We start from the raw sequence: 19,984 nt of genomic DNA, 5'->3' as shown, positions 1-19,984 counted from the left end.
TAAATTGTCACTGAAAAATCATACTGCGAAATAGAACCCATTAATATACGTATACTTTACATACAGGATTATGCATATAAAATGACAAAACTGACGACAATCAAATGCAACACAAAATACACATTTCATAATAAAATTTTCTGTTTCTAATAAAAAGGAGTTTAACGTCAAAAATAAATTCGTCAAGTTTTGACTACCACGTTTGGATACTTTTTTTCACAATAACTGCATTGGAAAAGGTATTTAGTTTGAATACCGCATTTTAAGGTCATAATTTGTAAAAATTCTGGAGCTCTACGGCAAATTTGAGAAGATTTATCCATTGAATTGAACATAAACGAGTACTGGAACACCCAAAGATCTGTTCGTGATTGTTTTCAATACATAAATCCTCTTAAATTTGTCGTAAAGCTCCACAACTGTCACAAATTTTGACCTTCAAATGCGGTATTTAAAATAAATGAGGAGTATTAGATCACTTCTGTGGGGTGCTCTTAAAAAAACGCATACCAAAATCCTTCAATTGACACTGTCAGCATATGTATTGTCAAAAAAAATTTAGAGAACTTTGATCGATGATTAACTTATATCACAATGAGGTCCCAGACAGCTGCTTAAAAAGATTTTTGGGTTGTATTCCGGTCTCGTCAGGCTCGTCATCTTACGTGAACAGGCCTCTATAAACAAAAATTTCCACACTTTTTTACTTTTGTCTTCGTTAAATAGTTACAGCACTGCTTGTAGTTGAAATATCTTATAATTTTGTAGATAAAATTGGACATAAAGTATCATGAATTATACACCAATAACCCGTTAAAAAATTACATTAATAAAAATGTAGTTTTCTTATTTTTCGGGTTTTAGACTGAATTACTTTTACGAACTTGAAAAAATATTGATTATTGTGCGATACAAAAATCATCTCAGATTTTAGTAGAAAATTTGTCATTAATAGGAAGTATTAGCATTCTGGAACAGGTGTATACCTATCACATATAATTAACACCAAAGGAAAACTAATCAGGTGATTTTGAAGCATTACGTTTCCTCTGCTTGTACAAAATTTTACTCGTATCTATTTATTGCTTCATAATTAACAGCGTTTGCACTAGGATTGGTGGATCAGGAAGAATACATATCTACTAGGATTAGTCCTAGAAAGCCCTTAGGAAATTTTTAGAATTTTGCAAATTTTTGGAGAGTCCTAGAGAATACCTACTAATATGTAAAGCATTGAATGAACTCAAAAAAACATACAAAATATCATTGAATGAACTCAAAAAAACATACAAAATATCATAAAATATTAAATAAAATCTGGTTTTAGTTTTAGTTTTAGTTATTATATCTAAAATTCAACATTAATCACCTGTGTAATTCAGCAATTTTGTTCTAAAAGCTACTTAAATTATTAATTAAAATTATATTGTAGCAAATTTTTTGACTGGGTGTAAAAATATTACGTCGGGTGACTAAAAGATCTCTAAATTCATAATCTCATTTATTTTTCTAAATATAAACTGCCTACAACTATGAGTGAATGTGACAGGGTTGGTTTAAGGGCAAGACGGGGCCTGAAATATGTGGGCCTATCACATTTTACAATACAATACTTAACAATACCTTAACAGCGTTGATAAGTGTGCTGCCTCTTTGGTATATTATTACACATTTTACAAAATATAATAAATTACTTCATTTTTTTAAAATAATACTTTTACGTAATTGTCCCTTGACTAATCACTTTGTGGCTAATCAAGTGCATCAAGTCGAATTTCACGCATAATTCAACGTCATTTTTACATAATTGGTGTCAATGCACTGGAATTTTTTGGAACGTGAAAATGTGCGTGAAAGCCGACTGATTTAGAACTGCAGAGAACACAAATAATTTCTGAGTAAGTACGTTCTTTCTCTGACTAGTTGACAGATACTGGTAATTTCTTACTATTTAACTTTGATCGGGATTTGTTATTCTGCCAGGTAATCGACGGTAGTGCAAAATAATTCATGTAGGTATCTAATAAAAAATAAACTATACACGTAATGTGGTAACGCGCGAAGAATCCTCTCAACAATTCTTCGGCGATCCTTCGCGCGTTACGTCATGATATGATAAAGTGCACAGACATTAACATAATCCTTAAAACATCTCTTTGGTGTATCTTACTCACTAAATATATAAAATATATTATATTGTAGAAATAATAATCATAATAAAAAACATTTGTGAAAAGATTATGCAATAAATAATAACATTCTTCGTAGTATTCTGAGACCAATGTACATTACGATAGTAATTTGCAGTGTTTTCCTCTAAACAAAACAAACTTGTCGTCTTTCCTAACTAGTTTAAACTAAAATATCTACACACTTATACACTTCGATCATTCACACTGGGTTAGACAGTTTTCGCGCAGACTGTATCTTTTATCCGAGATTCAAATCGTGCGTGTAGATGCCTTCTGCTTTCAAACACGCACTACCACTTTCGGTTGGCGAATTGGCTGAAGCCAGAGAGTTTGCTCTTGTCGCCGCCAGAGGAGAGCGGCTATTCTGTTCGGTATTTTCAGTCGAACTGGTGCAAGTCAAGTGGTTGTTCACGAGGGCGTCGTTGTTTGAGTAGTAGTACGGTGAATCTGGAAATAAATCATTGCATGAAACACTTTGATGCTCATTAGTACCACTTAAATGCGATTGTAACAGTACTCTTTACTTCAAGGAAGCTTTCAATTTTATTATCTCTAAAGTGGTCTAGAAATATCGAGTTAATAGCCATTCTGTCGTGTAATTTACGTTTTAACCCACAAAAGAACAAACTACTGACAGCTAGCTCAATTAACACCTGTGTGGAAAGCGATAGGAAATTAACTTGTCATTATTGGGTTGGAAGTGGTAAAAATTAAAGACACGCGATAACCGCACTACTACGATTTTATCGAAAAACAATGAAGAATGGAAGGATAACAATGGTATATCAATCAAGTCTTGACGCTGCAATATGCACAAAATGCAAATAACTATTTTTGCTTCCGGTAGATCAACAAAAATAAATAAAGAAACCAATTTCTCAAAATTAGAAGTCAAAAAAACGAAAAGTGCAGCACAATGATCACAAAAGTGGAATGGATGAAGTCAGGGCCACAAAAAACAAGATAAGACGACAATATATAAAATGTGACGGCGAAGAATCAGAAAAAGAAGAAAAAGATGGAGACAACGATGTTCCAAATTAATTTGTAAATAATTTGTACTGGAAAAGTGAAAAGTCATTTTCAAAGTAGAACGTCCTCCTGTTTCTGAATTCGCAGCCTGTTTTGCTCCATCAGGTCAGGACTCGAGATATTTTAAAAAAAGATTTTTAATGAGGACAGGTTTATCTATCGACATACAAAATCATTAAATTTTGTAAAATTAAAGGATATGTAAGTTTTTCAACAAACGAAAAACTAGCACGTATTTGAGGTAAACTAATAAAATAAAAAAAAAACTAAAATGTGTTTAAAAATTATAGATATCTACATAAAGGCCCGATTTCAAGTCAGTGGCGCAAAATTGCGTTGACGCAGTTGCTAAAGTAGCATCAGTTTGATTGGTGTTGCTAAGACGCAACTTTGATTTGCAATGCCACAAGTCAACATGAAATTCCTAAATTAATTCTGATTAGTGTTCTTATAGTCTTTTAATTTTGGCGGGTTTATTATTGTTACTATTACTCTTACTATTTACTTACCAACAATTTATAAATTTGCGAAATTTCATGCCGATCAGACTGTCTATGAATCTCTAAATGTAGATTTTAAGACATCGAAATTTTACAATTTCCAAAAAACACGGGGATGTCAGAGTCTTTAAATTAATTTTAAATTTAAATTATGTTTCTAATTCTAATTCAGTCAAAATCTTGCTTATTTGCCGAGCAAATTTTGATTATTGGTACTCATTTTACGCAGAATTTCACGCAAATTCCAAAACTTTTAACCTACGTTGACAAATAAAGAAATTAAAAGCAATTAAAGTTTCGCATAGTGAATTTCGAAATATACAACGTATGTTAAAAGATTTACCTCTAGTCATGAAATGTATAAAACTGTAGGTATATCCGGAACTACGAAAATTTCAAGTTTCATTTTTTTTTTAATTTGTTTCAAAATTTAATTCGGCCGATAACTTGCTTATTTGTGGAGCAAACTTAAATTATTGGAGCTCTTTTTAGGCAAACTTTTACGTAGAATTCAAAACTTTTAACGTATAACGTATAAGCGATGAAGTTGCAGATTCTGTTAAAATTCCGCCCTTATACAGTCTTAGAAAATTCACCAAAACTTAGAAAGTCAAAGAGCGTAAAAAATCACAGCAAAGTAAAAAAAAAACTGAAAATTATTACAACTTTTGAATCCCAAATTAGAGATTAGATCACATTAGATTTTTGGCTTATAAAATCTTAGAAAATTCTCGAGAATCCTAAAAATTGGAAGCCCTTAAAAATTGAGAAATTCATTATAGAATTTAGGAACATGACTTGACCTCACCTATAGAACTTTTTAAAATCTCATAACATTTTAAAGAATGCTAGAGAATTAGAAATTGAAACTTAAAATATGAAAAAAACGTCGTAGACATCCAATTTCTAGAATTCAAATTATCCAAAAACAAATTTTCGTCTAATTCTATAATTGACAATGTCGCAGTTTTGAGAACAGATCTGAATTTGTCACCAAATTCTCTGTAAAACGGCACCGAAAACGTTAGAATTGTGAACTTTAGGGGGCGCAATTTGTTACAGTCAAGTAGTTCTATTTTTTTCCATGAAACCGTGATTGAATCTGCTGAGATCCGGTATCAATTGAAAGAGCGGTTTAAAATCTATGAAATTTCACATCGATCAGATGCAAAACAATCGACGATTTTTAACTCAAAAAAAATCAGAAATTTAGTCTTACTATAAAATTTAATGGGTGAAGTTAAAAAGAAAGCTTTTTGTTTAACAATGTTACCAATTTTACTCTTTTGAAAAAATTGCTTTTAGGTTCTAGAAGTACAATATTTCTTGTCACAATACTCACTGTTTACTTACTGAGTAACCCGCTAGAAGCGCTGCCGTAGCCGTAGGTTCCGTAAGCAGTACCATATTGACTGTAGGCTGTACTATACGCGTAATCAGTTCCTGGTACCACAGTCGTACCTGAAAAAGAAGAATTTAGCATGTCTTACCAACCATTTCCGGGTACTAAGGATGAATTTTATTTTTAAAGTTTTTTTAGTTTTTACCACAGCAGGTCATCATGGTAGTGGTTTTACAGCGAAACATGCTTTAATCAGTACCTGTGGAGTAGCCAAAGCTAGGCAACATGGTAGAGTAGTGTTGATTGGAGCCATTAGATGGCTGGAGTACTGTCAGTGCGGCGGGATCCGGAGACCCAGTATGCGACGTGGGTTGACTTCCAGGTTCGGAGGGTAAGGCGAGTGGTAAACCGGGGGAAGCCCCGTCTACCACCGCCCCTAGACCGACCACGCCACTGTATGGTGAGCTAGTCTCGGCTACCATGCAATAACAAAAAATTAGCACACAAAAAAACATCAAAAATATAATTAATGAAAAATCGGCCCCAGTGCAACATGCTGAAGAACTGAAAGAAATGTTTAGTAAGAGTTAAGTAGCAGGCGGAAGACGAGAATGGAGCAGCGACATGCGTGGAGAAAGTGCGCTTTTTTAGAGTGGTTCAGTAAAAGCATTTTGTTGGGTTTTTTGAACTAGATTATGTGGAATTTGCTGGTTCAATTTTGCATTTTCTAAAATAAAGTTGTTGGAATAATGTTTGTATCTTTCGAAAAATCTGGCAAGCTAATGAAGTCATGCTAGGTGGGCAAAGTTAATGACCTTTTTAAATCCAACACAGGTGACAAACAGCTCTAAACAAGAGATTATTATTAAATGCCGAGTGTAATAGATATTTATCTACCCGAGTCGAGTAATAAACAAATAGAGGGAAGGTCATGACTGTGGAAACTCGCACTCAAAACATGTCAGCAAATAATACAAAAAAACCTAATAAGTATGGGAACAAAGGAAGGGCAGATTGTAGATATTTAATGAGACGGTTTAATTAGAGGATTCAATGCCAAATGATGCAATGAAACGCACACAATAGAACATAAAAAACATGCGAATTTAAGTGTAAAGCCATGCAACTACGGGAGTACAGTGGCGTGTCATCAGAATGCGATTTAGCAAGACTTGAAAGAGCCGAACCGACACCTCTCCACCAATTAATCGAATTTTCGATCTCACCTGAATGGTAAGGGGACATTGCAGGGTCCATTATCCTAGTGGATTCTAGTTTCATCTCATGCATAGTGATAGGTGCTAATGGAGTTAATGAACTGGTCCCTAAATTCAACATTAATTTTTAATTTCGTCGGATGCTTCGAGGAAACCACCACCAAAATGATTGAAAATATGAGGAAAATCTGCTTACCTAACGTTCCTGCCAGGGGCGGAGTGTATAAATTTTGGGACGTCGCTTGACTCATGGTATTGATGGTATCGTAAATGTCGGCTGCCGAACTTGCCGCGCCGACACTGGGAAATCCTGCGTGAGTGTCGTAGTATCCTGTTTGTCCTGTCGTTGTTCCTGCTCCTCCCAGCTCCGAAAGGAGCTTGTGTTCGTCTTTGATGCTCCATTTACTCGACCACAGCTAAAATACGACTTCGGTTAGAATATATGGGAAAATAGAAGGGACACATTTTTTTAAAGGGGGCACGCGGGAGGGCTTTAAGCAAGCGAACACCAGATTTTATAAATTTTCTGCATATTCTGCTTAAAAATAATATGAACATAAACATAAATATGAAGAACTTCTTGGCTTTTCTTATTAGTTTGTAATTAATTTTATTTTTCATATTTACCATACTCAAATTCTGAGATTTTTAATTTTTAGATTGACGTTTTCTCACATATTCAATTCCAAAAATTTTCAGTTTTTAGTTCTAGTCTTCTTAGGTTTGCAATACTCAGCAATTTTTTAATTTTAGTGATTCCAGATTTCTAATTCACTAGGTAGGTAATTCAAAAGAAAAAGGATTTTGTAGAATTTCAAAACTTTAAGGAAATCTTATAAATTTGGTAAGCCTGAAGAATAAATGGAATCCAAAAAATAGAAAACGTTTCAAAAATTTAAAAAGTATCTAAGAATTGTAAGAAATTAAAAAAATTCGAAGTAATTTCTATCAATCCTTAATAATAATAAATAATTCAAAATCAAGATAAAGGAAAAATCAAAGGTAGGCATCCTAAAATAAAATTAGAAGAGAATTAGAGAATTAGCAAATAGTAGAAAGTTTCAGAAAATCTTTAAAAAAATTATAATTTTAAAAATTTTAAAGAAATTTCAAATACAAAAATTCTAAATTTCTAGACTCCAAGAATCAAGAAAGAAAATTTAATAACAGATTAACGGGTCGATTTCAAGTCACTGCCTTGACGCAAATTTGCAACCATTGCCAAGGTATGAGCAATGTGATTGGCGTTGCCTATGTTGCAAATGGGATTTGCAGTAACGCAAGTCACACTTGAAATCGACCCCTAAGTTGTTATTTTATAGAATTTACTTAAAAGAGTCCAAAAAAATTCAATTGAATACAAAAAGAAAATCATTAGTCTTCAAAAACTCTTTAATGAAATTTATTGAATCAAATCTTGGTGTTGACAAAAATACAATTTATTCCCAAACACCAAATTTCGTCAAAAATGCTGACGTGCGTTTCGATAGCAATGCTACCATCACCAGAGCGATGATTAAACTATTTTCACAAATTTTCAAAGAATTAAAAATACAGACAATTTCTTCAGATTTTTTAATCCAGAATATTCTAATAAAATAACATTAGAGAACGTACTGGATCTAAAAAAACGAAAAAAAATTAAAGAATTCTGCAAAGTTCTAGGAAATCTAGGAAATTCGTTAAATATCCTAAAGGACTTTTTGAAATTCCATAAAATGAATGCCACAGAATTTTAAACAAATCTAAGAAAATTCTACAAAATGCTAAAAACTTATTTTAAATTCAAAATCGTAGAAACTAAGCTTAGGTTCATGTAAAAGAACTTTTTTAAATTCAAATTGTTGAAATTAATGAGACCCAAGTAATAAAGTGTAAAAACAAAGGTGGAATATCTAAAAAGAAAATATAAAATAAGATTTCAGGGGTCAAAAAGTACGAAAAAAAAATCAAGAATTTAAAACTCTTCAGAATGTAATTTCACAAATCAAAAAATTATAAATAATTACAGAGCAATAGCAGAATTTAGAAAAATCTGGGAGATCTATGTATATGAACTGAAAAGTTTTAGACATTTAAATAGAAATTTATTGAAGAATTGAGGAGTTATTTCTTAAATCCATTTCATAAATTTTGACAAGGGATTAGAAAAATCGATAATTTGTTCAATTTTCTTCAAATTTACTTGAACTATTTTGGCATAAAAGAGTAACACAATGTTTTACTAAGAAGTTTACTAAATAAAAAAATACACATTGTTAAATTTACCCAAAATAATCCTAATTTCACATTAAACCCAATGTCAGCCAAAATTGGATTTATTGAGTTTTGAAAAATAACTCCTCAATTTAAGATAGATTAAACGTTAAATTAAAAAAAACACCAATTCAACAAAGATCTGAATCGTCTTTCTAAATTGGAATTTAGATCCTTAAATTTGGATAACTAGAAGATTGTTAAAAAGTCTTTCAAAACTGTGCAAACAGATGCAAATGAAATTAGTTATGTAGATCACCGCGAGCAGTGATACTAAATTGAAATTAGTAATTTGTAATTCAGACAAGTGTTTAAAATAACCACACCATCGACGATCTTTGAGCATCTACAAAAAATTCTAATTCATAAAAATAAAAGCATTGAATTGCGATCAGAATTACAACTGCATTTTAACGATTGTTTTTAGAATCCTGAAGTGCAGTTGCTGATTCTGAGTGGTAATTCTGTCTTTTTTCAGGTAAAATTTAACGAAAACAACCACCAAATCTGCATCTTACTTATTATGTTTAATTTATAAAAGTGATGCTAATTTAGAAAAAGTTCATTATATTTATTACCTCCCAGATCGCCGCATAATTATCGAGACAAATTTACATTTTGTCCAAAACCCTGCAGTTTGAACACCGTTCAATAATTCATATTTGCGCCCAGAATGCATATTTACTGCGTTTTTTTGTGGTATCGCCTAGTTAGGTTAAAACGGTATAATTCCGAGTTAATTTCGTTTTAATGAGAGCAATTTACTTACATTTGAATAAAGCTGGTCTCCATTATACTGCGATCGCTGTCTTTTCAGGTCATCCTCCGGATGTCCGTTTATATCTCTATTTTCATCTGCAACAACAAAATAGAAAATGTATACGACGTAAAACGAAAACAATTTTATTTATGTGTGGAAGTACTTGTCGCAATGTTGTAATAAAGTAAGTGCGAGTAATTGTCTTGTGGGATAATGGGAAATGTCGATACGCGAAGAAAGAGGCAAATAGTCGCTAATTTTCAATTCGAAATGGGAGTCGTTTTCGGGGATTTTAAATTAACATTTAGCATAATCTCGTTGTTGCACATACTGCACACGACATTTATTCTAACTGTTTCATTTGTTAAACGAAATTGAATTCGCTTTGAAGGGACCAGAAATGGTCATCACTAGCATAACAATGCTTGACTTCACTATACAACAACACTAGTCGATTTATTTCAAATGTACCCTTCGAGTTCCCCATGGACCAGTCAATATAATCGCAATAACATCGTCCTGTCGAACAGTGGACCAGACAAAGCGAGCACGATTCTCCCCTCGGAATGCCAGATTTCCAGCACGAAATCGCCGTCGGATTGGCATTTGAAATTTTTTTAAAAATCGATTCGAGATGGTACGTTTACAAGATCGAAACTCACGGAAATAGGGTTTAGATGGGATGTTCATTATTCAGTTGACTTGTACGGCTTTTATCCCTATTGAAGTATTAGGGTGAAAATTATACCGAGGGGCAAAAAGAGCAACATCTAAATGTCAGAAACGATAACAAAGGTGAGCGGTTGAAACGTTTATTTTTTGTTGTTTTTGAAATGTTTTTCGGAGAAATTAATGGCGAAATTTATCAAATCATTACGGATGAGTGAAATAATGAAAATGTCACAACAGATTAATCAAAATAAGTAAACATCTGTCAGGACTTATATGGCTTGTTGAAAAGACGACTCTTCACAGCATGTCTCCAATGTGACGCCACTGGACCGTATTACACGACAATAGTTGCTAACTTGGTGATTAACCATCACTCATCCCGTGACGTCATTGTCGGGTGATTAATTGATTAGCTGAAAATCTAAATTAACCAAAGACATTATACGGAGACTGCACCTAATCTATCCCAGACTCTTAGTCTCAAATTAACTAACCGAAACTCATCTCCTTTCACTGCATTCAGAGAGTATTGTACGCTAACTGAAACCTGAAACTTTTCAAATCAATAGCTGAAAGGGAGCGATAAAGAGTTTTCTCATAATTTTTACTCTCAAGTCGCTAATAAAATGAGAAAGCACGCGGATTTACTTTTGCCTTCTTTCTGGTCTAAAAGTCTAAAACAGAAGAATAGTTTCGGGAGGGCTCTTACAATTTACAGGAAACCATTCAGCAAAATTCGGACTTTTAAAGTCCTGAAGTGTTTAGACTTTAAATTCATTGCTTCCCGGATTATGATTTTTCAATTTTTTACAGTTCTTCGTATCTCAAGATTGCAAGATCTTTTCTCGTTTCCAGACTAATTAATTTCAAATTCTCAATTTATCAGGGGCTAAAACTTTTACATTTTTAAGAACAGTTTAGGACATCTCAAGGAATTAGTTACAATTACAGTACAACCTTGATTATCCCTCCTTCTCGGAGTTTGCATGGATAATCGAAAAACACGGATAATCGAGTTGTTAAACATACGTTCTTAGCTACAGATTTATTTGGAACTGTTTTACAATTCGAAATTAAAAAAAACTTTAACAAAATTTGTCAAAACATTAACAATAACAAATTTTAATATTAAAAAAAATTAAAACAATTAACTCTTATCAGACATTTTACATAAAAGTAACTATTTAGTAGTAACAAAAACTTGTACTTTGATTTTTTTCCTTTTTTGGTCCTAAAATTTTCTCTGTCACTTAAGTTTTCAGTTTCCTTTATAATTATAAAGATTTTTCATTGCAAAAGATTTTTTTTCAAAGTTTTTTGTTAGTGTTGCAAACACTACTATTCAAAGACAAAAATTTTAACTTATAATTTAGTTTTTGCTCTTTGCACTGACTAGATGGGATTAAACTCCAGCAACCGGTACTCTAAAATTCCAAATTTTAAGTTTTATAACAAGCTGATCTTTGATTTGTGTGTTTTTGTAATTCACGGATAACCGAGGCACGGATAATCGAACAAACACACTTACACGGATAATCCGCACCCGGATAATCGAGGTTCTACTTTACTTCGGTTTTTGTGGCATTTTTTAAAATCTCTCTCAGTACATTCTTAAATTTATCGAAAACTATAAGATTTTCTGAAATTCTTTCCGAGTCTGCAGGATTCTTCAAAATTCTTTTGTGTTCCCTGAAAAATTATCTTCCTAAGTGATTATTCTGTCAATTTTTTTGGAATTTTCTAGTAACTTATGAGTTATAGATATTCTATTTTATTAAATTTTAGAGATACTCTAGGATTCTCGATAGTAATCCACGCCTTTTCAGGCATTTTCTGATATTCTTAAAAAAGTTCCTGCAATTTTATTCCTTAAAATTTTGTGAGATGTACTGAGCCTTTTTTGGAATTTTTAGATTCAATTCATGATTCGATTTATTACATTTTTTCATTGTTTGGATTCTCAAATTCCCCAGAATTTTTTACTCTTCTTTACAATGCAATTACCATGTATTTTTATTTAATTCTGATATTCTCTACCGTTTTGTTCCATTTTTGGAATTATTTACGCTTATCTACGATTTTATAGGATTCACCACAAGGTCCTTTCTCCAGAACTATCCATATCTGCTCAGGTTTCTCTCGAATTCTGTTAAATTAAGTGAGATTTTCTAGTGTTATGTGGAGTCTCTAATTCTTTGGGCTTTCCGAGATTCTATAGGATTTGTAAGAATTATTTATAGTGTTCACTACACTTCTCTAACATTTTTCGTAATGTTCGAAAAATTTTAAGAAAATTTTAAGAGATTCTTCAAGTTATCCAAAAGATCTTTTGGATTGTTTTAAAAATTTCTGGATTCTTTAGATTAAGCTTGATTTTTTTTCTATCATATTTATCTGCGATTTTTCGTCTTTTCAGAATTTTAATAGGTATACCTAATCCGGAATATTCAACAAAATTCGGTGAATATTAGTAAATCTCCATAATTCGCTGAATTATCTATGGGATTCTTTCTGCTCTTACGTTGAGACTTCTAAAAAATTTTAAAATCCATAGTTTTCTTCAGATTTTTTTTTTTGAGAATTTGCGAATTTTTAAAAATGTTTTGCATCTTTCAGGATTTTTTACGAATTATGTAGGATTCTCTATTGTTACCTAATTGTTAATCGCTCTAATTTATTGTTATTCGTAGATTAATTTAGGTTATTTTAAGCATTCGATTTTCTGAGATGATTTTTAGATGTGAGATCTTAACATTTTTAAGATCCTAAGAATTCCAGTTTTTAAACCTGATGTACAGTTCTCAAGTTTAAAGTTTGTTTGGAAAATCTCTGAAATCTAAATTGTGAGTCCGTGAAATTTAAATTTCTATATTTTTTCATTCTGAAGTCACATCCTTTTGAGACAGATTTTCAACTTTTAAGTTATGTTCTGAGACACCGAGATTCTTTGAATATAATAAAAACTCAATAAAAACCTCGCAACATTGAAACTTGGAAGATAAAAATAAATTTTCTTTTCCCATTATGTTCAAACTTAAGTAATAACGCCATTGTAAAATTATTTATTAATTTCCACGAATTTTGCGTCCATCCGAAGAAATTCTCTTATTCCACAGTTCTAAATAAACAAAAAGCAATTTCGCCACAATAGCGTTTGTTTACTTTTCTATAGCCGTACAACAATCTGAAGAATTATTTGAAGTTTTTACAACACAATTGCTTCCAGTACAAGTTAAGTAAAAAAATCTTTGTTCATGCTTTGGAGGCCCATTTTTGAGTAAATGCCAATCCTTTTGAGTGAGATTTCTGTTGAGTTGATTTCTGTGGAGTTTAGGAGGGCGTGCCCGTCCAGTGTTAAAGATAAACTCGAGCTTTCACAACTAACAAGTGAGCTCGAATGTCCGTTAGAAAATTTTCAATGAGAATGTACTCACAAGGGAACAAAATAACGACTTCGCAACAGATTTAACTGAAATGGACAGCGCCCTCTTCATTATCTCAACACAACCTATTTACTCGTGTTCACAATTTTCGTCAAAGCAAATAAACGAACTCGGCGCTATGACAAAAGGCAGATCGTTCAAAATTGTGGACAACACTAAAATGTTATTTACTTGCTGGTTATTTTAGAATCGACCCACAATACGCATTGTTTTACCAACAGCGACGTTATAATTGAAATTAATACAGAGTTCTCTATTGATTCGTTATATTATTTCATCAAGGTTCGAGGAAAATTCAATTATGTTTATTTTTGTCGCTATTATGGCGGCAACAGCGACATAAATTTCGCTAAAGTGCGATGGCGATGTATTTGACTAATAAATGCCAAGCGGTAATAGCCGCGGTAATTGTCTATTGCGAAGGAGCGGGCAGTTTCTCAACTTAAGGGTCTGCAGACAGGAGTAACCAAGAACTTAAGATAAAGGATAAGTCCGGCTCGGAATCCGGTTAAGCTCCGGTTCCGGTCAAACGTAACTTGTTAAATTCGTAGCCGCTTCCTTACGACTTCATTTAGTTGAATTATGGAGTCTGCATTTTCCTGCAGGAAACTCGCAGGAGCACACTTTTTCTCAGTGCACCACTCACTTATGAATAAAGTAGCGTTTAGATCCGATTAGTTCTACTTAAGCAGTTTCCGGTCGACTTTCCCACGTATCGATTTCCAATTTGCGAAAGAAAAAATCGGTCTAAAAACGACGAAAATCCCCAACGAAAAGCGACCACTCAAGTATGACTCGGTGAATAGAGAATCCACAAGTAGAGCTCGATTGCATTTAGCGTAAATCGCATCAGCGTGAAACAAGCGAGCGCTGCCCTCCGTCGCCTCCCTGACCAATCAGCGCCGGTGGCGGATTATGAAGACATCACACGCGTTGCTACGCGACCGCGAAACCCCTAAAGCCGCCCAAATCAACCGCCGCCGACGGGGGTGCGCGTCTCTCGCCGCCCCCGACCCGCGTCTAGATGATGCATATGTTTAGCGCTGAAAATTCATACGGTTTAGACGCCACGGAGGAAAAAATGGAGGAGACATCTAGAAAAGGGGAAGATATTGGAAATCAGTTTTTTTGTTGGAGAAAGTTTTCGTTTTGTTTGCCAGTAGGCGAAATTTTTTCAGGGGCGTTTCTTTGCCATGTAAAAGCTATTTGTTGGTGATAACTCCAAGTTTGCTGTTAACACCAACGCTTATGACTACGAGTCATGAACTTAACTGAAAGTGCAATGTAATTTGTCGCATCTCACATGATAATAGAATTACAAAAAAATTCAAAGAATTCAAAACTTCTTTAAAGCTTTCGCTCAGGAATTACTCATATTTTGGGTTTGGAGCTCAAAGTTTTCAGAATTTTGTAGTTTTTATTTGGTTATTAAGCAGCTTAAATTACAAAATTACAGCACAATTAGGTCCAAGCTTAACTCCCAAGGAATTAAAAGTTTTTTCTTATAAATTCGTTGTTTTTCTAGTTCGTAACTCCAAATTTGGAAGATTTGAAACTACATATTTTTTAAAGACACTAAATTACAAAAGTTATTGCAACATTGAATGAGACTTGAGAAATTTTGGTTTTAAGGCGAAAGAAATTGTTCTCTAAAACTTTTCAGAAATTGTCAATTTTTTGGAATTCTAGATTTTCAGAATCTGCTCTGTTTTATCTTTTTATTAAATGTTCTAAATGTCGAAATGATAGCAGTTCTAGTCAAAATTTTAGAAATTTTCATTTCAAGGCAATTTTCGGATTGTCTTCGCATTTTCAAAATTTGCTATTTTTTTTAGTTTATTAAAGGAGTTAAATTACAAAATCGAAGAAACCCCGAGTGAGATTTTACAAAATGAAAAAAAACTTTTTAGAAATTCACCATTTTTTGGAATAAAACTTAAAACTTTCAAAATTTGTTGTCTTTCATTTCTTTACTAAATGTATTTAATTACGAAATTATAGCAGCACTGGTTGAGATTTTTGAAATTTGATTTCAAGGCAAAGGAAAAATGTACATAATTATTAGCAACTGTTTTAAATTATTTTTCCTAAAAGTTGGTAGGTACATAATTGTTGGATGAGAGATTTCGCGCTTTCAGTATTTGGTATTTTTTTTTAGTGTTTTAAACGAGTTAAATTACAAAATCGAAGAAGCAGCGAGTGAGATTTTACAAATGATCTCAAGAAAAACAAATTGTTTGTAATAAAACCTATTAGACATTGTCAATTTTTTGGAATAAAAACTCCAAATTTTCAAAGTTTTTATTTCTCTAATAAATGCCCGAAATTACACAACTATAGTAGCACAGGGTTGAGGTTTTAAAAATTTTGATTTCAACGTAAAGGAGAAATAAATGTACATATTAGCAACTTTAATAAAAAACGCCTAAAAGTTAATAATTTTAGGATTAGACACTTTGCATTTTCAAAATTTTATAATTTTTCTTAATTTATTAAACGGATTAAATGACAAAATTGTAGAAACACCAAGTGAGATTTTACAAATTTTGGTTTCAAGGCGAAAGAAATTGATTTTAACGCCTCTAAAATCTTTGAGAAATTGATAATTTTTTGGAATTCTAGATTTTCAGAATCTGCTATTTTATCGTTTTATTAAATGTTCTAAATTTAAAAATGATAGCAGCCCTGGTTGAAATTTTAGAAATTTTCATTTCGAGGCAAAAGAAAAATGTATTGGCAATTTTCGGATTGTCTTCGCATTTTCAAAATTTGCTAATTTTTTTTAGTTTATTAAACGAGTTAAATTACAAAATCGAAGAAACACCAAGTGAAATTTTACAAAATTAAAAAAACCTTTAAGAAATAAACCATTTTTTGGAATAAAGTCTTTCAGAATTCTCTTTCTTTTATCTTTTCATTAAATGCGCTAAATTACAAAATCGTAGACACAGCAAGTAAGATTTTACAAATTTTGCTTTTAAGACGAAACAAATTGTTGGTAACTTTTCTAAAACCTTTCAGGAATCGAATAAAACTTGAAATTTTTAAAATTTGTTGTCTTTCATCTCTTTACTAAATGTATTAAATTACGAAATTATTGCAGCACTGGTTGAGATTTTTAAAATTTTGATTTCAAGGCAAAGGAAAAATGTACATACTTATTAGCAACTTTTTTGATTTTTTTTCCTAAAAGTTGGTACATAATTGTTAGATTAGAGACTTCGCGCTTTCAGTATTTGGTAATTTTTCTTAGTTTATTAAACGAGTTAAATTACAAAATCGTAGAAACAGCGAGTGAGATTTTACAAATGATTTCAAGAAAATAAAAATTGTTTGTAATAAAACCTTTTAGCCATTGACAATTTTTTGGAATAAGAACTTTAAATTTTCAGAATTTTTATTTTTTTATTAAATGCCCGAAATTCCACAACTATAGTAGCACAGGGTTAAGATTTTAAAAATTTTGATTTCAACGCAAAGGAGAAATAAATGTACATATTAGCAAACTTGAAATCAGTTTTTTGCAGTTTGCCCGTAGGCGAAATTTTTTCAGGGGCGTTTCTTTGCCATGTAAAAATAGTGTTGTGTATATTTGGGTTCACTTAATGCCCTTCAGCTTTTACGAGTGCACGCGGAATACAAGTCGCGAACACATGCACCATTATGAGTCTTCACGCATGGTGAGCATCCATGGGTCTGTCTAGCCCTGTGCGCGGACCGTGAGATTTATAAATTTATATTTTGACAATTTCATACTCCGATTTAGGGGGATTATTTATGGGTAAACCGTGATCGGACGTAGACAAGGGTCGGACTATCGTATTACGTTTGATTAGCGTTTATTATAAGAGAAATTGGCTTCCCTCTGAATTTTTTCACACCTCAGTTCAGCGCTTCCTTATTTCACAACTTTGAATCATATCGCTCGCTCCACTTACCTTCCGCTCCTCGGACGCATATATCAAAGATATCTCCCAATTAGTGAGCCGAGAATAGGAATTTGCAGATCCGGAGCATTAGAGGCGCCGCGTCTTAATTTGAACGCTACCGCCACAAAGACCTTCTGTGTTTTCGCGTGGCGGAACGACAAGATTTTTAGGGTGATAGCGTCGCACCTATGTGCTATTCGTGGAATACGAAAATAGTGATCCTTACCGTGGTCTTCTATTCTTTTCCTCTTGATGCTGTTTCCGTTGGGGTCGTGTTGAAGCCCAAGAATTCCGTTTATACTGTAGGCTCCAGAACGGGGTTCGGTAAGTTGCGTGGCGGGTGCGTGGGCGATGACGGAAACAGGACCTCCTGAAGACGTGGTCGTCCCTCCGCTGGTCGCTATTTGGTGCGCGTGTTTCGCTTTTTCAGCCGCTTTGTTCCTTACAATCCTGCAAAAGAACGATCATTGAAAGGTTGCAACTTGAAATCGGTTATAGCGTGGGCGTTGCGCAACAATTTACTGCATATTATAGACTTTTAATTATAATATAAGACTCTTAACATTAATTGTATCGGCTAAAATACTGCGGGCATATTAAATGTAGGATACATTGAGTATGATTGTTCCTCATAGACTTTCCTTGCAAATAACAGACTATTGTGAGGTTTGTTTATGAGCCATTTACTCATGTTAATGCCTCTAAATCACAATCAGCTTGATAGAAATCTGTATGCCGCACAGGAGCATACCAGACTCGCGGAATTAGCCATTAACTCTTTTCATTCGTTTTTGTCGTGGCAAATTGTAACGTGTCAATAATAACGTACTGTCTTTCCAATCAGAATTTAGACTTGTGCGTTTTTTCAAGTCATCGATCATAATTGAGAAGAAAAATTCGCACGGTGGCCCTGCAACTTCAGAAAAAAGCCGTTGACCCGCGACAATTTCTCTTCGTGTCGAAAATGCGTAGAAAGTTCAGAGCGTGTCAAAATCAGATGACAATTGAAATTTTCATAATTCTGTCGCTTTTTGTCTTGTTGCGGTCGGCACTCAAAAACCTTAAGGTTTCAGGTAATGAGTTAGAAAGCGTGCAACCTGTGAAGCAACAACCAATAACTTAACAATATTATCTCAATTAATCAGCTGTTACTGGTACAAATGCATGCACTAAATTTTTCTTCACCCATCACCACAACTCATTATTTACACTTGACGTTCGCTTCGTGAAATTTTTAGACGCCACGTGCATGAGTGACGTACCGAATCACCACAATCTCTTTTTTATTGTTGGTGGAGCTGTTACGACGGATAATTACAAGAATATTTCGTTGATAAAAATTTAATTTAATTTAGATTTGGGATAAGAGCAGCAGTTGTTGTTGGGTATTACACGCATCACTAAGTGATAAACAAACAAGAACAGTAGTGTGTGATATCGTAATTACATTGTAATATTTCCAAAGCTATTTGTTGGTGATAACTCCAAGTAGATATGTGAAGTTTGCTGTTAACACCAACGCTTATGATAACGAGTCATCAACTTAACTAAAAGTGCAATGCAATTTGTCGTATCTCACATGATAATGAAATTACAAAAATTACGCTGAGGGAGCTTTCACGAATTCAATTTTTTTTTAAAGCTTTCGCTCAGGAATTACTCACATTTCGCGTTTGGAGCACAAAGTTTTCAGAATTTTGCACTTTTTATTTGGTTATTTAGCGGCTTAAATTACAAAATTACAGCACAATTACTCCCAAAGAATAAAAAGTTTTTTTCTTATAAATTCGTTATTTTTCTAGTTCGTAACTCCAAATTTAGAAGATTTGAAACATATTACTTATTTCTTAAAGACACTCAATTACAAAAATTATTGCAACACTAAATGAGACTTGAGAAATTTTGGTTTCAAGGCGAAAGAAATTGTTCTCTAAAACTTTTCAGAAATTGTCAATTTTTTGGAATTCTAGATTTTCAGAATCTGCTCTGTTTTATCTTTTTATTAAATGTTCTAAATGTCGAAATGATAGCCGCTCTGGTTAAAATTTTAGAAATTTTCATTTCAAGGCAAAAGAAAAATGTATTGGCAATTTTCGGATTGTCTTCGCATTTTAAAATAGTTTATTAAACGAGTTAAATTACAAAATCGAAGAAACACCGAGTAAGATTTTACATAAATAAAAAAATCTTTTAGAAATTCACCATTTTTGGGAATAAAGTTTTTTTAGAATTTGCTCTCTTTTATCTTTTCATTAAATGCGCTAAATTACGAAATCGTAGAAACATCAAGTAAGATTTTACAAATTTTGCTCTCAAGACGCAACAAATTGTTTGTACCTTTTCTGAAACCTTTCAGAAATCGACCATTTTTTGAAATAAAACTTCAAATTTTCAAAATTTGTTGTTTTTCATCTCTTTACTAAATGTATTAAATTACGAAATTAAGGTTTTTAAAATTCTGATTTCAAGGTAAAGGAAAAATGTACATCCTTATTAGCAACTTTTTTGAATTATTTTTTCCTAAAAGTTAGTACATAATTGTTGGAGTAGAGACTTCGCGCTTTCAGTATTTGGTAATTTTTCTTAGTTTATTAAACGAGTTAAATTACAAAATGGAAGAAACAGCGAGTGAGATTTTACA

At 32.8% G+C, this 19,984-nt stretch overlaps 1 protein-coding gene across 5 annotated transcripts in view; it reads right to left on the bottom strand.

The window, feature by feature from the left end:
- Positions 1 to 1,486: 1,486 nt before the first annotated feature.
- The window catches only part of sv (paired box protein shaven), a 95,060-nt gene continuing 76,562 nt past the window's right edge, over positions 1,487 to 19,984 (bottom strand). For 2 of the 5 annotated variants that reach the window (XM_088029850.1, XM_088029851.1), the window contains 7 exons: positions 17,570 to 17,793; positions 9,309 to 9,394; positions 6,480 to 6,699; positions 6,293 to 6,391; positions 5,326 to 5,541; positions 5,078 to 5,185; positions 1,487 to 2,639 (listed from right to left, as the gene is read on the bottom strand). In XM_088029850.1, the coding sequence (XP_087885976.1) occupies positions 2,431 to 2,639; positions 5,078 to 5,185; positions 5,326 to 5,541; positions 6,293 to 6,391; positions 6,480 to 6,699; positions 9,309 to 9,394; positions 17,570 to 17,793 (1,162 nt within the window). In that variant the 3' untranslated portion in view covers positions 1,487 to 2,430. Of the gene's footprint in view, positions 2,640 to 5,066; positions 5,186 to 5,325; positions 5,542 to 6,292; positions 6,392 to 6,479; positions 6,700 to 9,308; positions 9,395 to 17,569; positions 17,794 to 19,984 lie in introns of all 5 variants that reach the window. The other 3 variants (XM_088029853.1, XM_088029852.1, XM_088029854.1) reach the window with 3 other exon arrangements.

The sequence above is a fragment of the Gnatocerus cornutus genome, chromosome 2 (genome assembly GCF_029298725.1).
Source record: "Gnatocerus cornutus isolate USDA-ARS CGAHR chromosome 2, icGnaCorn1.1, whole genome shotgun sequence".
NCBI classification, from domain to species: domain Eukaryota; kingdom Metazoa; phylum Arthropoda; class Insecta; order Coleoptera; family Tenebrionidae; genus Gnatocerus; species Gnatocerus cornutus.
Note: the sequence above shows the minus strand (reverse complement) of the source record. Positions and strands in the feature narration are given on the sequence as shown.